The 21,633-nt window shown below is 40.8% G+C and overlaps 1 protein-coding gene across 1 annotated transcript; it reads left to right on the top strand.

Annotated features, from left to right (window-relative positions):
- The first annotated feature begins 951 nt into the window (after positions 1–951).
- LOC145413408 (beta-1,4-glucuronyltransferase 1-like) lies at positions 952–20,475 on the top strand. Its single transcript, XM_080283095.1, has 7 exons — positions 952–1,029; positions 4,974–5,111; positions 5,809–6,027; positions 14,002–14,145; positions 14,206–14,607; positions 17,544–17,717; positions 20,281–20,475. The coding sequence occupies exons 1-7, from the start codon at positions 952–954 to the stop codon at positions 20,473–20,475; spliced, it is 1,350 nt and encodes a 449-aa protein (XP_080139221.1).
- The last annotated feature ends 1,158 nt before the right edge of the window (positions 20,476–21,633 follow it).

Raw genomic sequence — 21,633 nt, forward strand, 5'->3', positions numbered from 1 at the left:
AGCTGCTAGACTTCAGTCATTAGCTGTAAGAAGAACCACAACCATAAGAGTTAAAATTATTTCCTTCTGATACTAATGTCATTTTTTTTTTTTTTAACTATAAAATATAGCATGTTATCTGTTAATGCAGATAGCTTACTGGGACACAGTGCTAAGTAAGATCTGTAATACCAGTAATTCATCATCAGAAACATACCGGTATTAAGAATATGGACACTCAAAGTTCTTTTCCACAAAAAAGGGTACTGGTTGTTGTTGCTGAGCAACTCCAGTCTGTCTGGCCAAGCAGATCCATCACCCACAGACAAGCAACTGCCTCTACAGGGCCGTCCTGTGCAGTAAACCAGTGTTCCCATATGGTTGACAGCACCTTGCTACAGCGCGACAAAGGGAAAAGTGTGAAGGATTGGTTCCTGGGTGGATGCCACATTTGCATCTTTCCACCTAGTTAACAGGGGCACCATAGTAGGCTCCACCTTACCCCATGATCTAGTTATTTGATTACCACCCAGCATTATAAGTGATTTCCTGGGTTACAGGAAACTATTAGGTTTGTCACTAAGTGTAGATCGACCAAAGGTGGAAAGAAGAGTAATAAAAAGTGACAGGAAGGAATGAGAGTAGTAGGAAGGGAGTAGGCTGCACTTCATCAAATGATTGGATAATGATCACCACCACCTACCATTAAAAGGTACTAGTGCAGTACTTAAGTAATTTCAAATTAACAGTAATGTTTGTTAAGTCATGAATATGTTAATAAAGTCATTGAACCTTGATTTGATGTATTTTTTTGATGCAGATTAGGAACACTTCTGTTTCACAGTGATGTTATATGAAGGTTTTGTGTTGAGGGAAACAACCTAGGTAACTACCATACTGATTTTCCTTCTTTACCAGAGTGTGGTGGCAGTGATCTGTTGTGTGCTCTGACCCCACCATGCCTCTTGCACCATGTTTCCCAGGTGTGTGGCAGGCATTGTGTCCTGGCGCTCTGTGGCCATTCTTGCAGCAGTGGCTTCTGTCCTCCAGGTAAATTTTGAACTAGCATATTTTAATGGTTAGGTTTTACAGAAAAGGAACAGGGGGAAAAAGAAGTGCGTGGTAATCACAGGAGCATTTGTCTTCCTAGCGTAATAGGAAAAGTATGTGGTAGAATACGTATTGACAGAGTTATGGAAGTATCAGAGGAATTAATTGGAGAAGAACAGGGTGGTTTCAGGAAGGAAAGAGGTTGTATAGATCAGATATTCATCTTAAGGTGTTCAGTGGAAAAGTTTCTAAAGAAGGGAAAGAAGTTGTATCCCACCTCCATGGATTTGGAAAAAGCATATGGCAGAGTGGATGGACAAGGAATATGGAATATGTTAAAAATATTTGGTGTAAATGGGAAGTTGTTGATTGCTGTGAAGAGTATGTGTGAGGGTGCTAGGGCTGAAATGCATGTGGATGGTGAATGAATTAATTTTTCTGTCTAACTGTTGTACTGAAACAGGGATGTGTCAAGTCTCCATGGTTGTTCAGTTTGTATATGAATGGAGTTATAAAAGAGACACAAGGTAGGGCAGTGGATGTTGGAGCGGCCCTAATGAGACATGGCAGTGTTTGGAAACCTCTTGTTCTGTTGTTTGCGGATGACACTGTATTGCCAAATGAAGACGAACTGCATGGTTTGGTCAATGAATTTGGGAGAGTATGCAGGAAACATAGTCTAAATGTGAATGTAAGGAAGAGTAAAGTTGTGGTCTTCGAGAGAAATGAAGTCTATCTATCTGTCTATTGCCAGACGCCATAATCCCGTAAGGGGTGGCCATTTGACTCTGAGTTATTTGTTTTACAGGGATGGGCACTAACCTTCCACCAACCCACTTGTTGACACATAGGGAGCACATATGGTTTGGTTAAATGGTTACCACCCAGCGTTGTAAATGGTTTCTCGGCTTACAGGAAACCATTTGGCTTGTCACTCAATGTAAAGCCACCTGTAACGGAAAGAAAAGCAGTAAGAAGTGACAGGAGAGATGGGAGAAATAGGAAGAGAGGAGGGCAGGCACAGAAAAAGAATGATAAAGGCTAAGGAAGAAGTAGGCAGCACTACATCAAATGAGTGGATGATGGTCGCCACCACCTACCACTAGAAATGAAGTCACTGAACGTATAGTACAGTGAGGCTGGATAGTAAGGAAGTGGTAAATGTGAGTGCATTTAAGTACTTTATTAGTGTGATGAGTAGTGATGGAAGTTTGGAGGATGAAGTGCTTGAAAGGGTACAGCAGGGAAGAAGGTTGCTGGGTCATTAAAATTTTCGGCAGTGATAAGAAATATAGAAGTGAGCATGAAAGTAAAAAAGTCACTGCACAACAGTATTGTGATCTCTGCTCCAATGTATGGAAGTGAAGCTTGGACCTTGTTGGAAGGGCATAAGTCAAGAATGAGAATAGTGGAAATAAGGTATTTGAGAGGAGCATGTGGAGTTACATGGAGAGACAGACTGGTAAATGAAGAAGCGAAGAGCATATTGTTGTTGATGTGGATGTGATAGAAAGCATCAGGAGAAATACATCGAGGTAGTTTAGCTGTGTGGAGAGGAAGGAGAGTGAGAGACTAACTAGGGGAGAGTACTGTATGTAAGTGAGGTGGAAAGGAGGGGAGAGGGAGGGAAAGACCAAGGATGAGGTGAAAGGATGGAGTAGAGAGGTATATGAGAGAGGAGTGTGTAAGTAGGAGGGAACGCAGCAAAATGGCAGGGGTCCTGGGAACATGGAGGCATTTTGTTTCTGGCCACTCCTTAAGGCATTAAAGCCTGTGGCTGTAGATAGATTTTACAGACTACAGGCCTCTGTTACATGTTAATACAGGTATACCCCAGTTTAATGATGCATTTGGTTAAATAAAAACCCATTGTTAGGTGGGGTATCGTATCTCAGGGTAGATTTAACGTGTAAAGTATAGGAATGCATTTTTGAGCCTGTTGTTTCCCTCCCAACCAAGTCTTTAACCCACCCAAATGAGTCCAAAAACAAGTTTAAAACCAATCTAAAAGACCTAATTGCTGTAAAAGAAGCTAACTAAGCCTAACACCTGTAAATAACTCACTAAAACCAACAAATAAAATCTGAAAATCATCAAATATAAGTCTGGAAAAAATCAAGCTTAGTAAACTGAACCCAAATCGACAATGTTCACCCCACCTATGGCTAAAACACATTAATCTTATTCTAAAAACAGTTTATAAATCAACCTAAACATACAATATTAGTCAAAAATATAATCAAAATTGGGGAAAAAACAATTCAAAACCCATCATTAAACCGGGGTTTGGCCATCATTAGGCAGGGTATGGTGTTATTTTAACCCCATCGTTAAGTTGGGGTATCGCATCTAGAGGCATCGTATATTGATGTATACTTGTATGTATGATGCTAAGGTGTTGTTTTGATGATGGAGACACCTGCTGTTGTAAAACATAAATGAGAGGGATGTGGGAAATGAAAAAATTCCCGAACTTTATCGTACAGGCACAGCGGTTCTAACTGTCTTCATACAATCTCATGATCTTCAGGAAAGTAATTTTAGTACAGTAAGCAATACAATTACTTATTTATCTTAGACTACAAAAAGTGGCTAGGAAAAACAGGATATACCTATATTTAGGTATTTAAGGACGCGGCCAGTTCACCCGCAGTATCGTGTTTACTGACAGTCTCCGCGACTGGGCGTGTTGTTTACGGACAGTCTCGCCAACTGGGCACATTGCTTACCAGTGATCTCACCAATGGATTGTGTCTGTGCATCAAACACTCAGGGCTTTAGGAAACCTAATGATCCACCCTAATCTAATGTATTCTAACCAAGCTTAATCTAACTGTGGGGCTTTGCCCCCAGACCCCCCCATGATTTTAACAGCTTAGGATTGTCACTTAACCAAACCTTGAAAGCCCATGCACACCTGTTAGGCCAAACCCCAATTTCAGTCCTAACTTACTAAACCTAGTCAGGCCAATCTTCCCTAATCTAACCTGACCTAATCTAATCTAACTGAACCTATCCTAACTTAATCAACCAAAATTATCCAAACTTAACATACTGGTAAGGAATTTTAAATTACACCAATAGTAAGATGTGCATTAGAAGAGTTTGGTGGCAGGTTTGGCTCCTGGCGGTACCTTTGTCAGAGTGACAGTATGAATGATATAACAAGTTTTTTAAACCAAGAAACCATTTACAACGCTGGGTGGTAAGCATATAACCAAACCATACGTGCTCCCTACGTGTCAACAAGTGAGTTGGTGGAGGGTTAGTGCCCCTCCCTGTAAAACAAATAACTCGGAGTCAAATGGTCACCCCTTACAGGATTATGGCATCTGGCAATAGATAGATAGATAGATACATATTTCTGTCTATCTATCTATCTATTGCCAGATGCCACAATCCCATAAGGGTGGCCATTTGACTTTGAGTTATTTGTTTTATGGGGAGCGGCACTAACCTTCCACCAACCCACTTGTTGACATGTAGGGAACACGTATGGTTTGGTTATATGGTTACCACCTAGCGTTGTAAATGCTTTCTTGGCATACAGGAAACCATTTGGCTAGTCACTCAATGTAAAGCCACCTGTAAAGGAAAGAAAAGTAATAAGAAGTGACAGGAAAGATGCAAGAACAGGTGTAATTTTAAAAATACCCGGTATCTGTGGTAATCTATGAAACATAACAAATATCCAGTGAAAGACCCACTCCAGTATGATACAGTACAGTATTCGGAATTGCTATATAGGCCTACATGTGGTAAAAATATTAATTTTTAAAATTTATCATCGAAAGACTTAGTCTAGAGTTAAAGACAGAGTTGCTTGGTGATTCTCCCACTGTTTTTAAGTTCGTGGAAGAAATAGGAGTAGTTATCATAAATTATGTTGATGTAAAGCGTAGTTACTCTTGCTTTAAATGTCACTAACATTCCTTGTGTTTTAGGTGACAAATTTAGTGCTGACATGGCAGCTGAAACAGAGGGAAGTGGTCACTGGAGAGAGGGCACGGATGGGGGAAGTTGAAAAGCAACACCAACCCTCACAGTTACATAGGAGGCATGACCTTTATGTTGGACAAAAGGTAAGTGTAGGTTATGAATTAAAAAAAAAAAAATGCACATTGAATTGGACTGAATTGGACTGTATTCCACTTTGCATAAAGATATTACATGTTTTAGTGCAGGGAAACAAATATTAGTGTTTGGAAGGAAATAATACAGTAAGTAGATTTACCATAATACAGTATGCAGTTTAGGTATAGGTTGTTGTTATGGTCCTAGACTCATCTGAATCTGAACTGAGTGAATCACAGGCTTAAATTGCCCTTCTGCAGTGTACCATCCTCATTTTGAGGAAAAGGGAGGGAGTTGAGGAACATTTGTGTAACCAGGTAGTGGTGCAGCTATGCAGAGGCATCACTTTCCAGCACTACAATTAAAGGTCCGTTAAAAAAAAAAAAAAAAAAAAAAAGGTGAGCTGCAGAGCACAAATGAGGTCTGTTGAGTGCAGATGTGTTGAGATACTTTAGGAGGCAAATAGCATTATATATCTGAGTTCTGCATGCAGGAAGGACAATTCATCAACGAAACTCTTTAGATGTGATGGAGTTCACAATGTTTCTCATATTTTTCAGTTCTTTATCCTCTATTAGACTTTAAAAGAGTCCTCAGAGAAATATTAGTACTGTATCTTAATATTGTTACAGCTTGTTAAGACACTTGATTATATGCAGTAACTAGCAGCTTGCAGTTCAGTACTGTGTGTTAATGTGTTACCAGGTGTCAGATGACCATCAGTTAACCCTGACCCGTATAGCACGATGGGGGGTGCTGGATGGATCTGGGGGTTATCGTGTGGCTGTGGGCGCTGTTCGAGGAGTTTGGGAACAGAAAACTGGAATGAGAGGACATAAGCACCCAGGAGAAGGTGTTACATTAGTGACACAGTGCTCACTGCAGCACCTGCACAAAATACCATCTCTTGTCAAGAACTGGCAGGTGAGAGGGAGGTACCAGTACAGTGATTACCTAAGTTTCTAATTGGTTCTGGACATTGTCCATGAAACTCACGAATCATAGGTCTTGACATACTGTATATATATATATATATATATATATATATATATATATATATATAAAAAGGATAAGTAATCCCTTGATTATCCAACAAAATAGAGCCAAAGGCATATCCAGATACAGGCAGTGTTCGGATATGGAGCAATATTCTCTATTTTACCCTTACACTACGTATACCCATGCTACTACCTGTGGTATCTACAGCATCCATCCTAATTTTGGCAGTGTTCTGTGGTCTTCTGGCTCTTTTTAGACATCAAAACATGCATTGTAACATGCAATATAATCCCGAACACAAAGAAAACACTTCATAAACAACAACAAAAAACACAAAAACTCTATTTATATGCACAATATCCCACCTAATTTTGACAGTGTTCTCCAGTCTTTCTGCCATATTTAAACAAAACACACATAGGAATATTCGAAGTACAGTAATGCCAGACACTAAGACAATAATGCATTAAAAATATATATATATATATATATATATATATATATATATATACTACCTATACTGTATGTACAGTACCCCTCCTAATTTTGGCACTGTTCTCCAGTCTTTCATCTGTATTTAGACATCAAAACTCACATGGGAGTATCCAGTGTAATGCAAGACACTAAGAAAACAGTGCATAAACAAAAAAAAATCCACAAATACCCTACCTATAATGTACAGTACCCCTCATAATTGTGGCAGTCTTCTTCGTTCTTTCGGCTATGTAGACATCAAAACACACATGGGAATATCCATTGTAATGCTAGACACTTAGAAAGGAATGCATAAACAACAAAAATCCACACAAAAAAATCACTTAAGACAGTTACAAAAGTAGTTAAGTTTCAGGAATACTGAGTTATGGCTGCTTCCGTGGCACAAAAATAAATAATAAATAAAAAATAATCCACAGCCAAATATGCCTCCAGAAATTGGTTATATTGGTATAAATAGTATACCAACATCTTTGCTGGTGTTTGTACTTTACGAAAAGCTAAAAAAAACACACAAAACTAATGAGTAAAAGTACAGAAACATGGTGAAAGTAAGGTTAATCAAGTGTAAAAAATACCTTCAAATAATTTCCCAACATTCTAGCGCAAAATTTTGCCTACATCTTGTGAGAGCGAAGCATATGTCTAGATGCAGTATTTCATGAGCTTTCTCTTGGTGTTTTCGGAATTTTGATTTAACCAATAAATTGACATAAATTCTAAAAACTCACTGGTGGATGGTAGTTGGCTGGATAGTGGGGGAGGACAGGGAGGGGAGAGAGATAAGCCTGGGCCCTGGCAGCGAGGAGCATGGAAGGGGACGCAGGTGGAATTGGGGGAGGAGAAGCGAGGCTGGTCGGACGACTTTGACCATTTGGTGGGGAGACAGACAGGCGCTTTCGTCCGCATGTGGGATGTGGTCAGTATTATTCACTTGCTGGCAGTACATTACCAGTGATCCTGGCTGCCAGATGACTTTTGCCATTCGGTGGGGAGACAGACAGGCATTTTCATCAGCTTGTGAATTGCGGTCCATATTACTCAAATGCTGGCGGTATGCCACAAGTTATCCTGGCAGCCAGATGGTTTTTGCCATTCGGTAGGGACCCAGACAGCCATTTTAGCTCAGCATGTGGGTTATGGTCTATTACCTGTACATGAACAGAGAGGCCAGCAAGCCACCCAACGGACTTTTTTTTTTACAATATCCGGACGCCCATTTTCCGGACATCCCCAGTAACTGGACATTTTCGTCCCGGGATCCAATATTCCCAAAATGGGCCAAAAACTGCAAAAAATTAGAAAAGAAGCTGACTCTTTTCCCACCCGTAATTTGAAATTGCCGCTTGGCGCCGAACAGCTGTTACACCATGGTCCCTTCACCCCTTCCTTCCTCCCCCCTCCCCCCTCCCCTGTCAGGGTTACCATTTGGTATTTTTCATTACCAAATGTGGGCCAATTTGGTAATGAAAAATTCGTTTGGTAATGAATCAGATGTATAATGATACACAGGATGGAGATGGTGGATTGTTTGATTAATTTGGTAGCCTATATAGCGTGACAATAATCATCATGCTGTTAATTATAAGAAGAGTGATTACATGTATTCCACTTGTGTATATAATTAGTGAAGAATAGATGCTAGCTCTACAAATTTGGTAATGAAAGTTAAAAATGGTAATGAAAATTGAGAAGTTTGGTAATGTGGCCGTTGCGATCTGGCAACTCTGTTACCCCGCCATCATCAACAGTCACAGCCTAACTCCAATTGAGAGCAGATGCTTATAGCAATGCGAGCCACAGGTGCTCGTTTTTTGTGAATAAACAGTGAATACTCTGCAATACCTCGCCACTAGAACGCACGGGAATTTACAGTGTTGTGCAGTGTTAAGAAATTAGAATTTAGAGTGCAAAGGATTGACTGTGGACTGCAAACTGGTGGTTCAAGCCAGTCCTGGAGCCAGGGGCTTGTAAGTACCCAGAATGTTTAATATTGTATAAACTCACCTCTAAAACCTCATTTTATGGTTCTTTTGCATTTATTTCAGTCTTTTATGTCCCTTATTGTGTGATTTGGGTCTTAAATAGGTGCAATGCATGTCCAGAGGGAATTGTATAGGTGTTTTTCTGAGTTAGGGTCCATAAGTATAAGTCCAGGAGGCTGGGGCCCAATATCCGGACAGGATCACTATCCGGACATGCCTTTGGCTCTATTACATTGGATATTGGAGGGATCACTGTATTTACTTTTGAACTCAACTACATAGCCTCCTCATACCCCTAACCTTACCAAATTTTAACCCATCAAAATGTATGTAGTGTCACATAATAAGTAAATTAAGAATTTTATTGTGGTTGAACATAACATCCTTAGATGAAAGGTCACATTGTTATAGTTCTTTTATGAAATCTTTGCAATGATTAACCTAGTATGATATTAATGGTTCCAAAACTGGTTACTTCCCCACCAGTGATTGAAAATTGCCCCCATTGGAGTCCGCTGAACTTCAGTGTGGTCTGTAAGGGGATTTTAGCCCTTACAAGTGTTAAATTTGAGATGCAGTCAGTAAAGAAAAAGGATCACTGTTTGTGATTAGGATATCTTTGAAAGTGAAGTTGGGGGTTATGTTGGAAGAGGAAGACCATATGAGCTGCTGCATTCAGTAACTACCGAGGTGCCAAAATATAAAAATGCCACAAAGCAATTGTCAGTGGTTTGCATAGTTACTAGTTTTAATTCTTGAACCCATGTAACTTATCTAGTCATTTCATAAGTTTATCCTTTTCTGTCAGTTTGTTAAATAGGGTTCCCTTAGAAGCAACAATAATACATAAAACTGTGTTATGCTAAAAGTTTGAAGCTTTTGAGGGTGAAGTTTTGTAGGTTTTTAAAATTGCCAAATGGTTTTCACACATGTCATTATCAACAGCATTCATCAGATTCTGTATCTCCATTCTGTACAATTTTGTAGAAATTAAGAAAATGTGTGTTTGATATCGAGTGAGATAGGAGAGGGCATTGGTGTTGATAATGAATGGTGAAGGATGAAGTATCTCAAACACAGTGTATGCAGATGATGCTGTGTTGCTTGCAGAAAGTAGACAAGACTTTGGTAGATTGGAGCAGAATTTTGTGGGTATCTGTGAGTGTCAGCCTTTGAAAGTAAATGTGAGCAAGAGCAGAGTGATGGATGTTGAGACAGAGGATGATTCATAGTGTGATGTGATAGTGCATTATTAGAGACTCGGAATTTGTGAGGGACTTAAGTACCCAGATACAGTTATAGAGGAAAAGGTAAATGTGCAAAGGGAGCAAAAAGTAGAGTACTGTAACACAGGGAAGGAAAGTGTTTAGTGATATGAAGACCTTGATATGAAGTAAAGGTCTGACAGTGGCTGTTGCAAAAGGTTTGCATGAAGGGAGTTTTAATGCCCACATCAAGGTGGTACTTGGGGATGCCCATCATCCACCCACTTAGTGTAGTGGTACTCTGTTTTTAGGGTAGCTGTACATTGAGTGGCAAGCTAAATGATTTCCTGTAAACCAGGAAAGCATTTGCAGCGCTGGGTGTTAACCTTATAACCAACCGACACATGTTCCCTACACGACAGCAAGTGGGTTGGCAGAGGGTTAGTGCTCCTCCCTGGAAAACAACTAACTAAAAATATGAACAAGAAGCCTAAGACCAGGACTGACTAAAAGATGACGACTAAGGACTGAACAAAGGACATGATACGGATGGCGACATGGAATGTAAAGGGTGCAAATGATGAGGTGAGAGAGAGAGATTGTCTAGGTACTTCAGGGTGCGAAAGTGGATGTATGCGGATTAACTGAAAGTAAATAGAGAGGAGAGAGTGTGAGAGAATGGGAGTGTGGATGGGGTGTATGTGTGGGAGTAGGTGAGAATGAGAGGGCAAGAGAAGGAGTGTGTATTATTGTGAGTAACAGATGGAATGAGAATATAAGAGAGTATGGATCAGTTGGTTCTGGGATTGTGTGGGTAAGATTGAAAGTTGGACTACAAATGTGGGCGATTGTGTGCGTGTATGCACCAGTGCAAGCTCATGCAAGCAGAGTGAGAGAAGAGTTCTGGACAAATGTGGAAGTGTGCATGGAAAAGTTTTGAAAGGAATGAAAGAGTGTTTTCGATTGGTGATATTAATGGTAAAGTAGGGAATGTGGAGGTGGTTGGAGTAGTTTGTGAGTGGGATGTGCTTGCTGAGATAGATGAGCATGGCACTGCTTTAGTGGACATTTGTGCCAGGAGCAGGTTGGTGATAGCCAATACCCTCTTCATGCACAAAATGATCCACAGGTATACATGGCGAGTGATGAGAAGGGTGGGTGGTGAACTGAATGAAAGGAAGGCAATGATTGATTATGTGTGTGTGGATGAAAAGTTGCGAAAGTGTGTAATGGATGCAAGAGCATATAGAGATTGGGGCAGGCCAAGTGGTGGTCAGAATCAAGGTCCAAGTAAAATGGAGAAATTGAAGAAGGGAAGGATGGGAGGAAGGAGTAGATGTAAGGAGAGTGGAAGTGTACAAGAGGATGAGAAAAAGGCGGACTATAAGAGAGAAGTGGAGGAAATATGGATTGGAGCAGTTGGGGGATGTGGAAGGGGTGTGCAAGATATTCACGGGAGAAATATGTGCAGCATGTGAGGTGGTGTGTGGGGTGAAGAGAAGACAAAAGGGGGTGCAAAGAACAGCGTGGTGGAATGAAGAGGTGAGACAGGCTGTGGCACAAAAGAAGAAAGCATATAATGGATGGATGAGAAATAGGGGCATGGAAGAAGTTGAGATACGGAAGAGAGAGTTATATGTAGAAAGGATGAGAGAGGTGAAAAGATTAGTAAGAGAGAGAGTAAAAAGAGAGAGGATGAGGAATTTGGAAGGAATTTGAATGTAAAGTGGAGGGACTGTAAGAAAATGTTCTGGAAAGAGGTAAAGAGAGTTAGGGTGGCAATGAAGTTAGTACGGGAGTGAAAGATAAAAATGGTAGGTTACTAGTGGAGAAGGGAGAAAAAGTGAGCAGATGGAGAGAACACTGGGAATTGTTAACAAAGAGAATGAAAGTAATGCAAGTATAAGTGGCTGGGGAATAACTGGGAGAAGGAGGGAGGTGAGAAGACAGGAAGAAATCAGTAGGATGGAAGTTGTGGAAGCAATGAAGAAAGTCAGAATGGGGAAAGACCCAGGAATCGGAGTGTGTGGTGAAATGCTGAAGCATGGGGGAGAGATAGTAGTAGAATGGATGTGGAAGATGTGCAGATTGGCCTGGGAGGAAAGTAAAGTCCTGGAGGATTGGAAGTCAGGTGTAATTATTCCCTTGTACAAAGGAAAAGGGGAAAAAGAAGTGTGTGGGCATTTGTCTTCTTAGTGTAATAGGCAAAGTATATGGTAGGATACTTATTGACAGAGTTAGGGAAATAACAGAGGAATTAGTTGGACAAGATCAGGGAGGTGTTAGGAAGGGAAGAGGTTGTGTAGATCAGACATTCATTCTTAGGTCTTTAGTGGAAAAGTTTCTAGAGAAGGGAAAGAAGTTGTATGCAGCCTTCATGGACTTGGAGAGAGCATATGACAGGGTGGATAGACAAGGATTGTGGAAAGTATTAAGAATATATGGAGTAGATGGGAAGTTGTTGAATGCTGTGAAGAGTATGTATGAGGGTGCTAAGACTGCAGTGCATGTGGATATTGAACTGAGTGAATTTTTCTATTTGAAGGTTGGGTTGAAACAGGGATGTGTCATGTCTCCATGATTGTTCAGTCTGTACATGGATGGGGTTATAAAAGAGATACAAGGTAGGGCAGTGGATGCTGGAGTGGCCCTAATGAGAGAGGGCAGTGTTTGGAAACTCCCTGTACTATTATTTGCAGATGATACTGTGTTGTTAAGTGAAGACGAAGGGAAGGTGCAAGGCTTGGTGGATGAGTTTGGGAGAGTGTGTAAGAAACAACCTAAAGTGAATGTAGAGAAGAGTCAAGTTATGTTCTTCGAGAGAAGTGAAGCCAGTGAATGTACAGTGAGAGTGGATGAGGAGGAAATGGAAAGTGTGAGTATGTTTAATTACTTGGGTAATGTGATGAGTAAGGATGGAAGTTTGGAGGGTGAAGTGCTTGAAAGGGTACAACAAGGAAGAAAAGTTGCTGGTTCCTTGAAAGCAGTGATAAGAAACAGGGAAGTGATCTTGGAAGTGAAAAAGTTACTACATAACAGTATTTTGATACCAACTCTAACGTATGGAAGTGAAGCTTGGACCTTGCTGGAGGGACACAAGCCAAGAGTGAGAGCGGTGGAAATGAGTTATTTGAGAGGAGCCTGTGGAGTGACATGGAGAGACAGGCTGACAAACGAGGATGTGAAGGAACGTTGTGGTGTGGATGTGGATGTGATAGGAAGCGTTAGGAGAAACACATTGAGGTGGTTTGACCATGTGGAGAGGATGGAGAGTGTGAGACTGAAGAGGAGAGTGTATGTGAGTGAGGTGGAGGGGGAGTGAGGGAGGGGGAGGCCAAGGATGAGATGGAGGAATGGAGTGGAGAGATACAGTATATGAGAGAGGGGTGTGTGAGCTGGGAGCAGGGTAGTGACATGGCGGGGGACAGGGCGACATGAAGGCGATTTGTTTGTGGTCACCCTGTATGGGATTAAGGTGTCTGGCAATAGATAGATAGATAGATTAACATATGGGTTCGAGACATTGGTGTGGCATGTAAACGAAAAGTCTATAGTGAGAGCAGTGGACATAGGGTTGTTGTAGAGTGTGCCTGGACTGCAGAGAGTGGATATGATAATGAGTAATGTGATTCATGAAAGATGACAAGAAATTTGTGGACACTAAAGTCAAAATGAGTGTACTAAGGTGGTATGCTCATTTGGAGAGAATGTGTGTGAATAGAATGGTGAAAAGGGTATATCTGAAAGAGTTTGAAGGTGGAAGGAGGAATAGTAGGCCAAGAATTTGGATAGATATGGTAAGTGAATGTGTGAGAAAGTGAGGTGTGAAGGGTGATGAAGCTAGGAAACTGACAGTGAATTGAGCTGGTTGGAAGAATTTTGTATGGAAGAGTGTATGGCAAGAGATTGACACCCCTGTTTTTCATGGTGAAGTGATAGTCTTTAGACTGACTCTAGTTGATAGGTGATGTGATGTGCTTAAGTGTGGATGTTTATACCTGTGAGGTAGTCAGAATTCCAAGAGCATAAATGATGAATCAATGAGAGTGTAGACCATTTAATTGGGCAGATTTTTGGTTCATTTCTCCTTCTTTCAAGCTTTATCTTGCTCTCTGGACCCTTCTTCATCCCATCCTTGGGTGGGAAAAGAGATCTGGAAAATAGTGATACTGAAAAAAGGTAATGATAAGTTTTAATATGAATATTTTCTTCAGGGAGCAGTGTCAGTAGCTGTATTTGCTGTGGGTAGTGAAGTGGTGGCAGCTGTACGAGCAATACATCTATTACGTCACTGCCATCCTGAAGTGCGGCAAAATGCCACTTTCAGTCTTGTTCACCCCCTCGGCTCACCCCCAAATATACACCCCACCACAGACCCACGTGCCTCCTCTATATTTCACCCTGCAGCTGCCTTAGACCCTGACCTCACTCCTGCCTCATATTCTACCTGCAATATTCAGCAAGAAGGGAAGATGTGGAAGAACTATGAATATCAAGGAGTTGAGTACCCCAATAATCTGCTACGCAATACAGCCCGGAAGGCAGCTGTCACACCATTCATATTTGTTGTGGATGTGGACATGATGCCTAGCCTTGGACTCCACAGGGCCTTTTGTACATATGTCCAGGAGGAAGAGGGGCATGGAAGCTTATCAGAAGGGGTTAAAAGAGGACAGCAGGGAGGCAAGACGGTGTGGGTGGTTCCAGCATATGAAATAAAAGGGGATGCCACTGAACCAGTGAATAAAGAGGAGCTTCTTGCTATGAGGGAACGAGGACAGGCCAGGCCATTCTACCAGGAACTTTGCCTCAAATGTCAGGTACTTAAATTTGTCCCAGGTCATATGTTTAACCTGGTAAACCTGGATTGTCTGTTTCATTTTATTTTTGTCATCCACTGATGATTTTATTCAGCCCTGGGTAGACTTTTAATATTGGAAGAATTAGGTATAACCTTAATAAACTCCTTAGAATATGAGAGGCATATCTTGAACTGAAGAAAATCATCAGACAGCAGCAAGAAAAACTTATAAGGACATCATCTGGCCTCAAGGAGTTAAAAGTAAAATGTTTAAAGTTTATTTAGTTTGCCAGTCATTTTTGTTGGACAGTCTCATGATCCTCTCTGAGTGAGAAGACCTTGTGTTGGCTAATTTGTCCCAAGGCAAAATGATCTTAGATTGCAATTTAAGTGGGAGTATATCTAAGAGCAGCCATGTTCATCCATCAGTAACTAACAATTTTTTAATGTGAAGTGTTTCACTTTCATAGACTTTAAGGAAGTCATGTCACACCACACAACACCAAGGGCATTAACCGAAGGGCCCTGAAACCTCTGTTTAAACATAATGTTTATGGAATCATTCAGTGTTGAATCATTCAACCTAATATATTTTTTCCCAGCCATTGTTTAAGTTACTGATGCAACAGCCAGGATGTGACAACCAACCAGGATGTTCATAGGTAACCCCCTAAGTAGGATAACTTTTCAAAAAAAATTTATCATGCTATCCCTAGACAATTTTGCATTCAGTTTAGGAGGCACCTGTAGTAATGATGGCTATATCTAACCCCTCCAGTGCAAAAAAAATCTCCCCTAAACTAAATCAGGTAGTCTGAATATCGCAGGAATAATATCAACAGGCCATCACTAGATTCAAGAAGTTAATGGTAATGTTCTCTCAGTCCTGTGGTAGGTGGGGGCACTCACCATCCACTCACTCGATGTAGTGCTGCCCTCGTTTGTCTGCCCTTTCCTCTCCTCCATCCTTCTTTCCTTCCATCCTCTCTTGTCTTTCTTTCCTTCATTCTTTCCTCATCCTTCTGCCTACGGGTGATTTTACACTCCCTTTTCTGTCTTCCTTTCCTTCATTCTTTCTTCTTCCTTCTGCCTGTCGGTGACTCTACACTGAGTGACAAGCCAAATGGTTTCCTGTACACCAAGAAACCATTTACTATGCTGGGTGGTAACCATATAACCAAATATTGGCACCTGGTTGTTTAGTGGGTAACACGGCACTCCAATTGGATTGAGCCAATGAAGGTTTATATCCAAGGGGTGATTGGAGTTTATTGCTCATGTAATGTCACTCAGGGATGAGTGAGGCTAGTTACTCTCATCTTAAATGTCAGGACCAACTTGCCTAGCCCCGGGCTTCTTCGCTCCTCATGGGGCAACGTAGGATTGGATGATGATGATGATGATTCTCTCCATTTCTCGTCTTGACTGAAGCACCATGTCTTCCCACTTCTCACCAATCATAAACCCCACCCCACTCACTCCATAAACACAGCAAAACTGCATATAGTGTTTGTTAAATGTGATTGCAGAGCCTAGAGTGGTTGGTAGGAGAAAAGTAATTGTGAATATATTCCATATTAAAAAGCATATTAGATGCTGCAGAATTTTAAATATAGTGTAATAACTGGGGAGAGATATTTTGCCAGGGGAAAAAATGGGACCCCAGGCAGACCTAACTCTTTGGCAATTTAACAGTAAGCTTAAACAGTAAACTCTCTTGTTATCCAGCATAATTCAGCCAAGCCCTTTGCCGGATATTGCAAAACTCCAGATACTGCATAGTACCCCCCCATGAGCTCAGTATTCAGCCCTGAGCTGGTTTTTGCTTTATTATCTGTCTCAACTCTCAAATCTAAACCTTTCCCATCAGTAAAAGATGAAAATTAAGCATAAAATACAATAAATACAAAAATACATAATTTAGCGCCAGTTGGCTACCATTTACAAGCCAGCTGATACACCTCAATGTCGGTTATTGCATAGAACCACTGGTTACGTCCCATTCTGGGGCCAGATATTGCATAATTTTGCCGGATATTGCATTAATAGAGCTGAGCCAGCAGTGCCAGATATTGCGTTGGGCCGGATATTGTGACAGTGGATAAGTGAGAGTTTACTGTATTGTACTGCGTTTGGAAGAACAAGATGGTTAGTTTGGAAGGGAAGAGGACCCTTCAAGAAAGTATGTTACCAACACTCACACAAGAATGAAAATTTTTTAGTGAGGGATGAAGAACTCTGTAGATTACAGGCCTTGGGAATTACAGTACTTTTATTTATTTATTTTTTTTTTATAATAAATGCGGACATAAGTTGAACCCAAGTAACTTGTTATGAAAGAAAGGACTATAGAAGTGAGATGTAAAGTTACTGAATGAATAAAGAAAAATACATTGAGATGCTGTGAATGTACTGAGAGAGAGAACAAGGAATGACTAAGTGCAAGAGGAATGTGAGGCTGAAGTAGCTTGGAGATGGTTCTCTCATGATTATCCACCACTGGGGGGTTCCCAGGAGGGAGAAAGATGTTAGAGGTGATGATGATGATAGGGATGGTAATGATATATGATGATGATGATTATGATGATAAATACAGAGGGCATCAGAGAAAATCTTGAACAGTAAATTACAGGTAGAATTGCTAAAGGAAGAGTGTGGAACAGTATATTAATATTAGTATGAAGAGTAAAAGAGAAGACTGAAAGGAGTAAGATAATTATCCAAGGACAGTAAACTGATGACATATCTATCATGATCATCTCTTCTGGCTGATTCCCAGGAGTTTGGTGTCAGATGGGAGGTAATGATATTCACAGATGATAGTTTTACCAAACAGTCTGTTCATACAGCAGTCATGTTTACAGATGTGCTCTGTTTTCCCAGTTACCGAAGTTACGTTCCATCCACAAAGTCACTGTTTACAATAATTCCCCCCCCCCCTCTCTTTCAACACAGAAATTCACCGACTACTCAGTGTGGGAGCGAGGGGGACCAGGTGAAATTGGGAGGATACGAGGGCTGTATGAGGTTCTGTGGAGGGACCCTTGGGAACCTTTCTACCTTGCCCCAGCTTCCGTCCCTCTCTATGATGAGCGATTTAGGCAGTACGGCTTTAATAGAATCAGCCAGGTTGGTGTGTGTGTGTGTGTGTGTGTGTGTGTGTGTGTGTGTGTGTGTGTGTGTGTGTGTGTGTGTGTGTGTGTGTGTGTGTGTGTGTGCATACCTAATTGTATATTTACAGGAATGAGTCAAGCTCATACTGTCCCTTGTGTGTGTCTGTCTGTCTGTCTTTCTTTCTGTTTGTGTCTGTTTCTGTGTGTGTTATGGGAAAAAAAAGATAAAGGCTGGGGGAACAAAATCCCAGAGATTAATATACAGAAGAGTCAAAGTCAGTTTTACTTCATTTGGAGATCCCTGGACACACGTGTAGAAAAGTACTATAGTATAGTGCTCTTTCTCTTGATACAGTCTCATCTTGCAGGATCACTCTTTATTTGGTGACCAGAATTTTTACATAATTTATCATATATGCTTTTACACAATAAAAAACACCATTAACACTCTTGGGCTGTTATGCCTCACTCTCAGCAGAGTAAATTCATCTGGTGTTGGCTGAAGTAAGGTATTCAAGTTGTCCAGATTACAAGAAGGTTAATGGTACCAATATTAACACGACAGTTCCTGTGACTCACTCAGCTGGATATAATCATCTAGCAGTAGCTGGAATGTAATACTATACTAGAGTTGTCCCAGTTGTGAGTGTGTTAATGTGTTAATGCACACAGCATCAGCTAGATCACCAGATTAATGCACACAGCACCAACTAAATCACCAGATTGATAGGATTATTTTCCACAGGATTTCAACCTTTTCTTCCTTTTTATTTCCACGTAAAGAAAACAAAGCTGATGGAGCATAAGGTGCAGGGTGACACATGTGGGATAGGATGGATGGGACACAGCACCAGATTTGAGTGACATCACTACAGATTACCACAGCATTTGATATCTACAAATTTAAATTACAGTATTGTAAAAGTGGCGCTGGAGAGGGATGCCTTCTTGCAGTGTTGTACAAACATCCCCCAATTCCCTCCCTGTCCCATGAAAGGAAAATGGCGGACAGCAGGAATAGGGCAACTTCAGCATATAGTTAACCGAGTTCATCTCCAGATCAGTAACAACATTCTAAAAGTACAGAAAATGTATATATATATATATATATATATATATATATATATATATATATATATATATACTGTATATATATATATATACTGTACATACTGTACAGTAAAAGTCCACCAATCTGACCACCAGTAATTTGAAAATCCCAATACTCCAAATTTGTCAGGACAAAATTTTTTAATTTTTCTGGTCTTTTTTCAAAATTTTCTGGGCTTTATCTAAGGGGTTATCTGGCTTGGACTTGCCCATGGACTTGGATGTACCTGCCTGCAACTGTTCATCTACACTTCTATGCATTTCCAGTGAGTAAAACAAAAACCCATATAATTTTAAGTGTTTATTTAAAGATCATGTACATATTTCTAATGTTTTCAAAGGACCCTCCCAATAGTCCAAAAAATCAATAGTCCAAAAAACCCTTGGTCCCCTGCATTTCAGATTACAGGACTTTTACTGTATATATATATATATATATATATATATATATATATATATATATATATATATATATATATATATGTATATACATATATATATATATATATATATATATATATATATATATATATATATATATATATATATATATATGCATCCATCCATCCATCATCCAATCCTACGTTGCCCCATGAGGAGTGTAGAAGCCCGGGGCTAGGCAGTTGGTCCTGACATTTAAGATGAGAGTGACCAGCCTTACTCATCCCTGAGTGGCATTACATGAGCAATAAACCCCAATCACCCCTTGGATATAAACCTTCACTGGTTCAATCCGACTGGAGCACAGTAATTACCCACTAAACCACCAGGGGCCAAAATTTGGTTATATGGTTACCACCCAGCATAGTAAATGGTTTCCTGGTGTACAGGAAACCATTTAGCTTGTCACTCAGTGTAGAGTCAGCAACAGGCAGAAGGGAGAGGAAAGAATGAAGGAATGAAAGACAGAAGAGGGAGTGTAAAGTCACTCGTAGGCAGAAGGAAGAGAATAGAATGAAGGAAAAAAAGACAGAAGAAGTTGGAAGGAAACAAGGATGGAGGAGAGGGCAGGGCAGACACCCGAGAGCAGCACTACATTGAGTGAGTGGATGGTGGGCGCCCCCACCTACGTACCATATATATATATATATATATATATATATATATATATATATACTGTAGATAGATAGATAGATAGATAGATGCAGTCAGTACAGGATATTACTTTACAGTATCAAAGCATACTTTATTTTTTCCCTCCCAGGCACCTTCATCTTTAGTGCTGGTTCAGAAATATAAATCAGCTCTGGGGATGTTTTTCTTCCTTTGTTCTTGGTACTGTCAAATGCTTTTACTCAGCTTAGGAGTGACTTTTCAGAGTGGAGGAATTAGATACATCCTTTACAAACCCCGTAATTACAAGAGATCATCCCTTAACTCAGTGAAACCATAGGGCAGTGGCAGGATAAAACTAAACAGTGGCCACTGGATTAAAGAGGTTGGTGCTAAAAATACTCACTCTCCAACAGGTGTGTGAGCTTCATGTGGCTGGATACAAGTTTATTGTCTTGGATTCTGCTTTCTTAATACACCGAGGTTTCAAGACCCAGGCCTCCCTACACCCTAGGAAAGATGTAGAACTGGAACACAACAGACTTCTCTTCCGGCAGTTTAAAGTAGAGCTGAAGGCCAAATACCCAGAGTCATCCAGGCGGTGTTACTAAGGCATACTTGGAAAAGAAAAAATGCAAACAATGCAAGTCATGGTCACTTGCTATTTTTCATTGATAGGATTTATGGCAATTTAATCCCTTTGATTTGTACTCAAAATGGCTTTAGAAATTTCATATCACCACATCCTTAGTGATTTATTCTGCACAGTGCACCTCAGTATCCTTTTATGTCATTAATGCAAACTTTACATAATAAAATTATGTAAATAGCATACAGATTAATGTTACTGTATTATAGTACAGATACAACACCAATTTTCAGGCATCAAATGGTCCGGTGCCTCTTTTAATTCTGACATAATTATGAGACGATATTTGAAATTCCCGCTGGTGCCAGGCTAGTTTATCGGGCAGCCACAGATAGTGTTGAGTGTAGCACGTGCTCACTTGGATCACTTACGCTGCATGTCTTGATGGTGATCCATGTATTTTGTCTGATTCTTACCTTATTTATTTTTCAGTTAACCCTAGCCGTGGTTTCTAATAATGATGCAAGTGTCAGTGGTGGTGTTGAGCGTAAACACCCGTCTACTTCAATACACCCATACCCCATTGTCTGGTGCATCGAGAACCAGTGCTTCGCTAGACCGAACACAAGAATAAGGGGAACATTTCCACAGTCTAAACAGTTTAAAAAACCTTCTCCTCGCTAGTCCGACACCTTTCCTCTCCACTCCGACACCTCGCCCCACCCTGGGTGTGAATATGAAACAAGGCTCTCCGGTCCTCCCTTCCTCCCTCCATACTCTCTCTTCTCCTCCCCCTCCCCATCCCTCCTCTCCCTCCGTCCCTCCACTCTGCCCCTCCTCTCCCTCCTCCATCCCGTACCACACTCAGCACTGCCAGGCATATCTCCCTCCCTTTCCCCACCCCTGGTTGTCTCCCTCTCCATCCCCCCACCCTCCCCCAACTCCCACTAGTCTCCCATGTGTGTGTGTGTGTGTATGTGTGTGTGTGTGTGTGTGTGTGTGTGTGTGTGTGTGTGTGTGTGTGTGTGTGTGTGTGTGTGTGAGAGTGAGTGAGTGAGTGAGTGAGAGTGGTGAGTGAGTGAGTGAGTGAGTGGTGAATGAGTGAGAGTGGTAAGTGAGAGTGAGTGAGTGAATGAGAGTGGTAGAGTGGTGAGTGAGAGAGTGAGAGTGACTTAGTGAG

Source organism: Coenobita brevimanus, chromosome 96, assembly GCF_032717465.1.
Source record: "Coenobita brevimanus isolate Jiangsu-jjx chromosome 96, ASM3271746v2, whole genome shotgun sequence".
NCBI lineage: Eukaryota > Metazoa > Arthropoda > Malacostraca > Decapoda > Coenobitidae > Coenobita > Coenobita brevimanus.

Bases quoted from the DNA above. Each gene is read 5' to 3' on its own strand.
- LOC145413408 (XM_080283095.1), top strand. From the start codon at position 952: ATGTTTCCCAGGTGTGTGGCAGGCATTGTGTCCTGGCGCTCTGTGGCC. The intron at 1,030-4,973 runs GTAAATTTTGAA...CTTGTGTTTTAG, and splicing joins CAGTGGCTTCTGTCCTCCAG to GTGACAAATTTAGTGCTGAC. The intron at 14,608-17,543 runs GTACTTAAATTT...CTTTCAACACAG, and splicing joins AACTTTGCCTCAAATGTCAG to AAATTCACCGACTACTCAGT.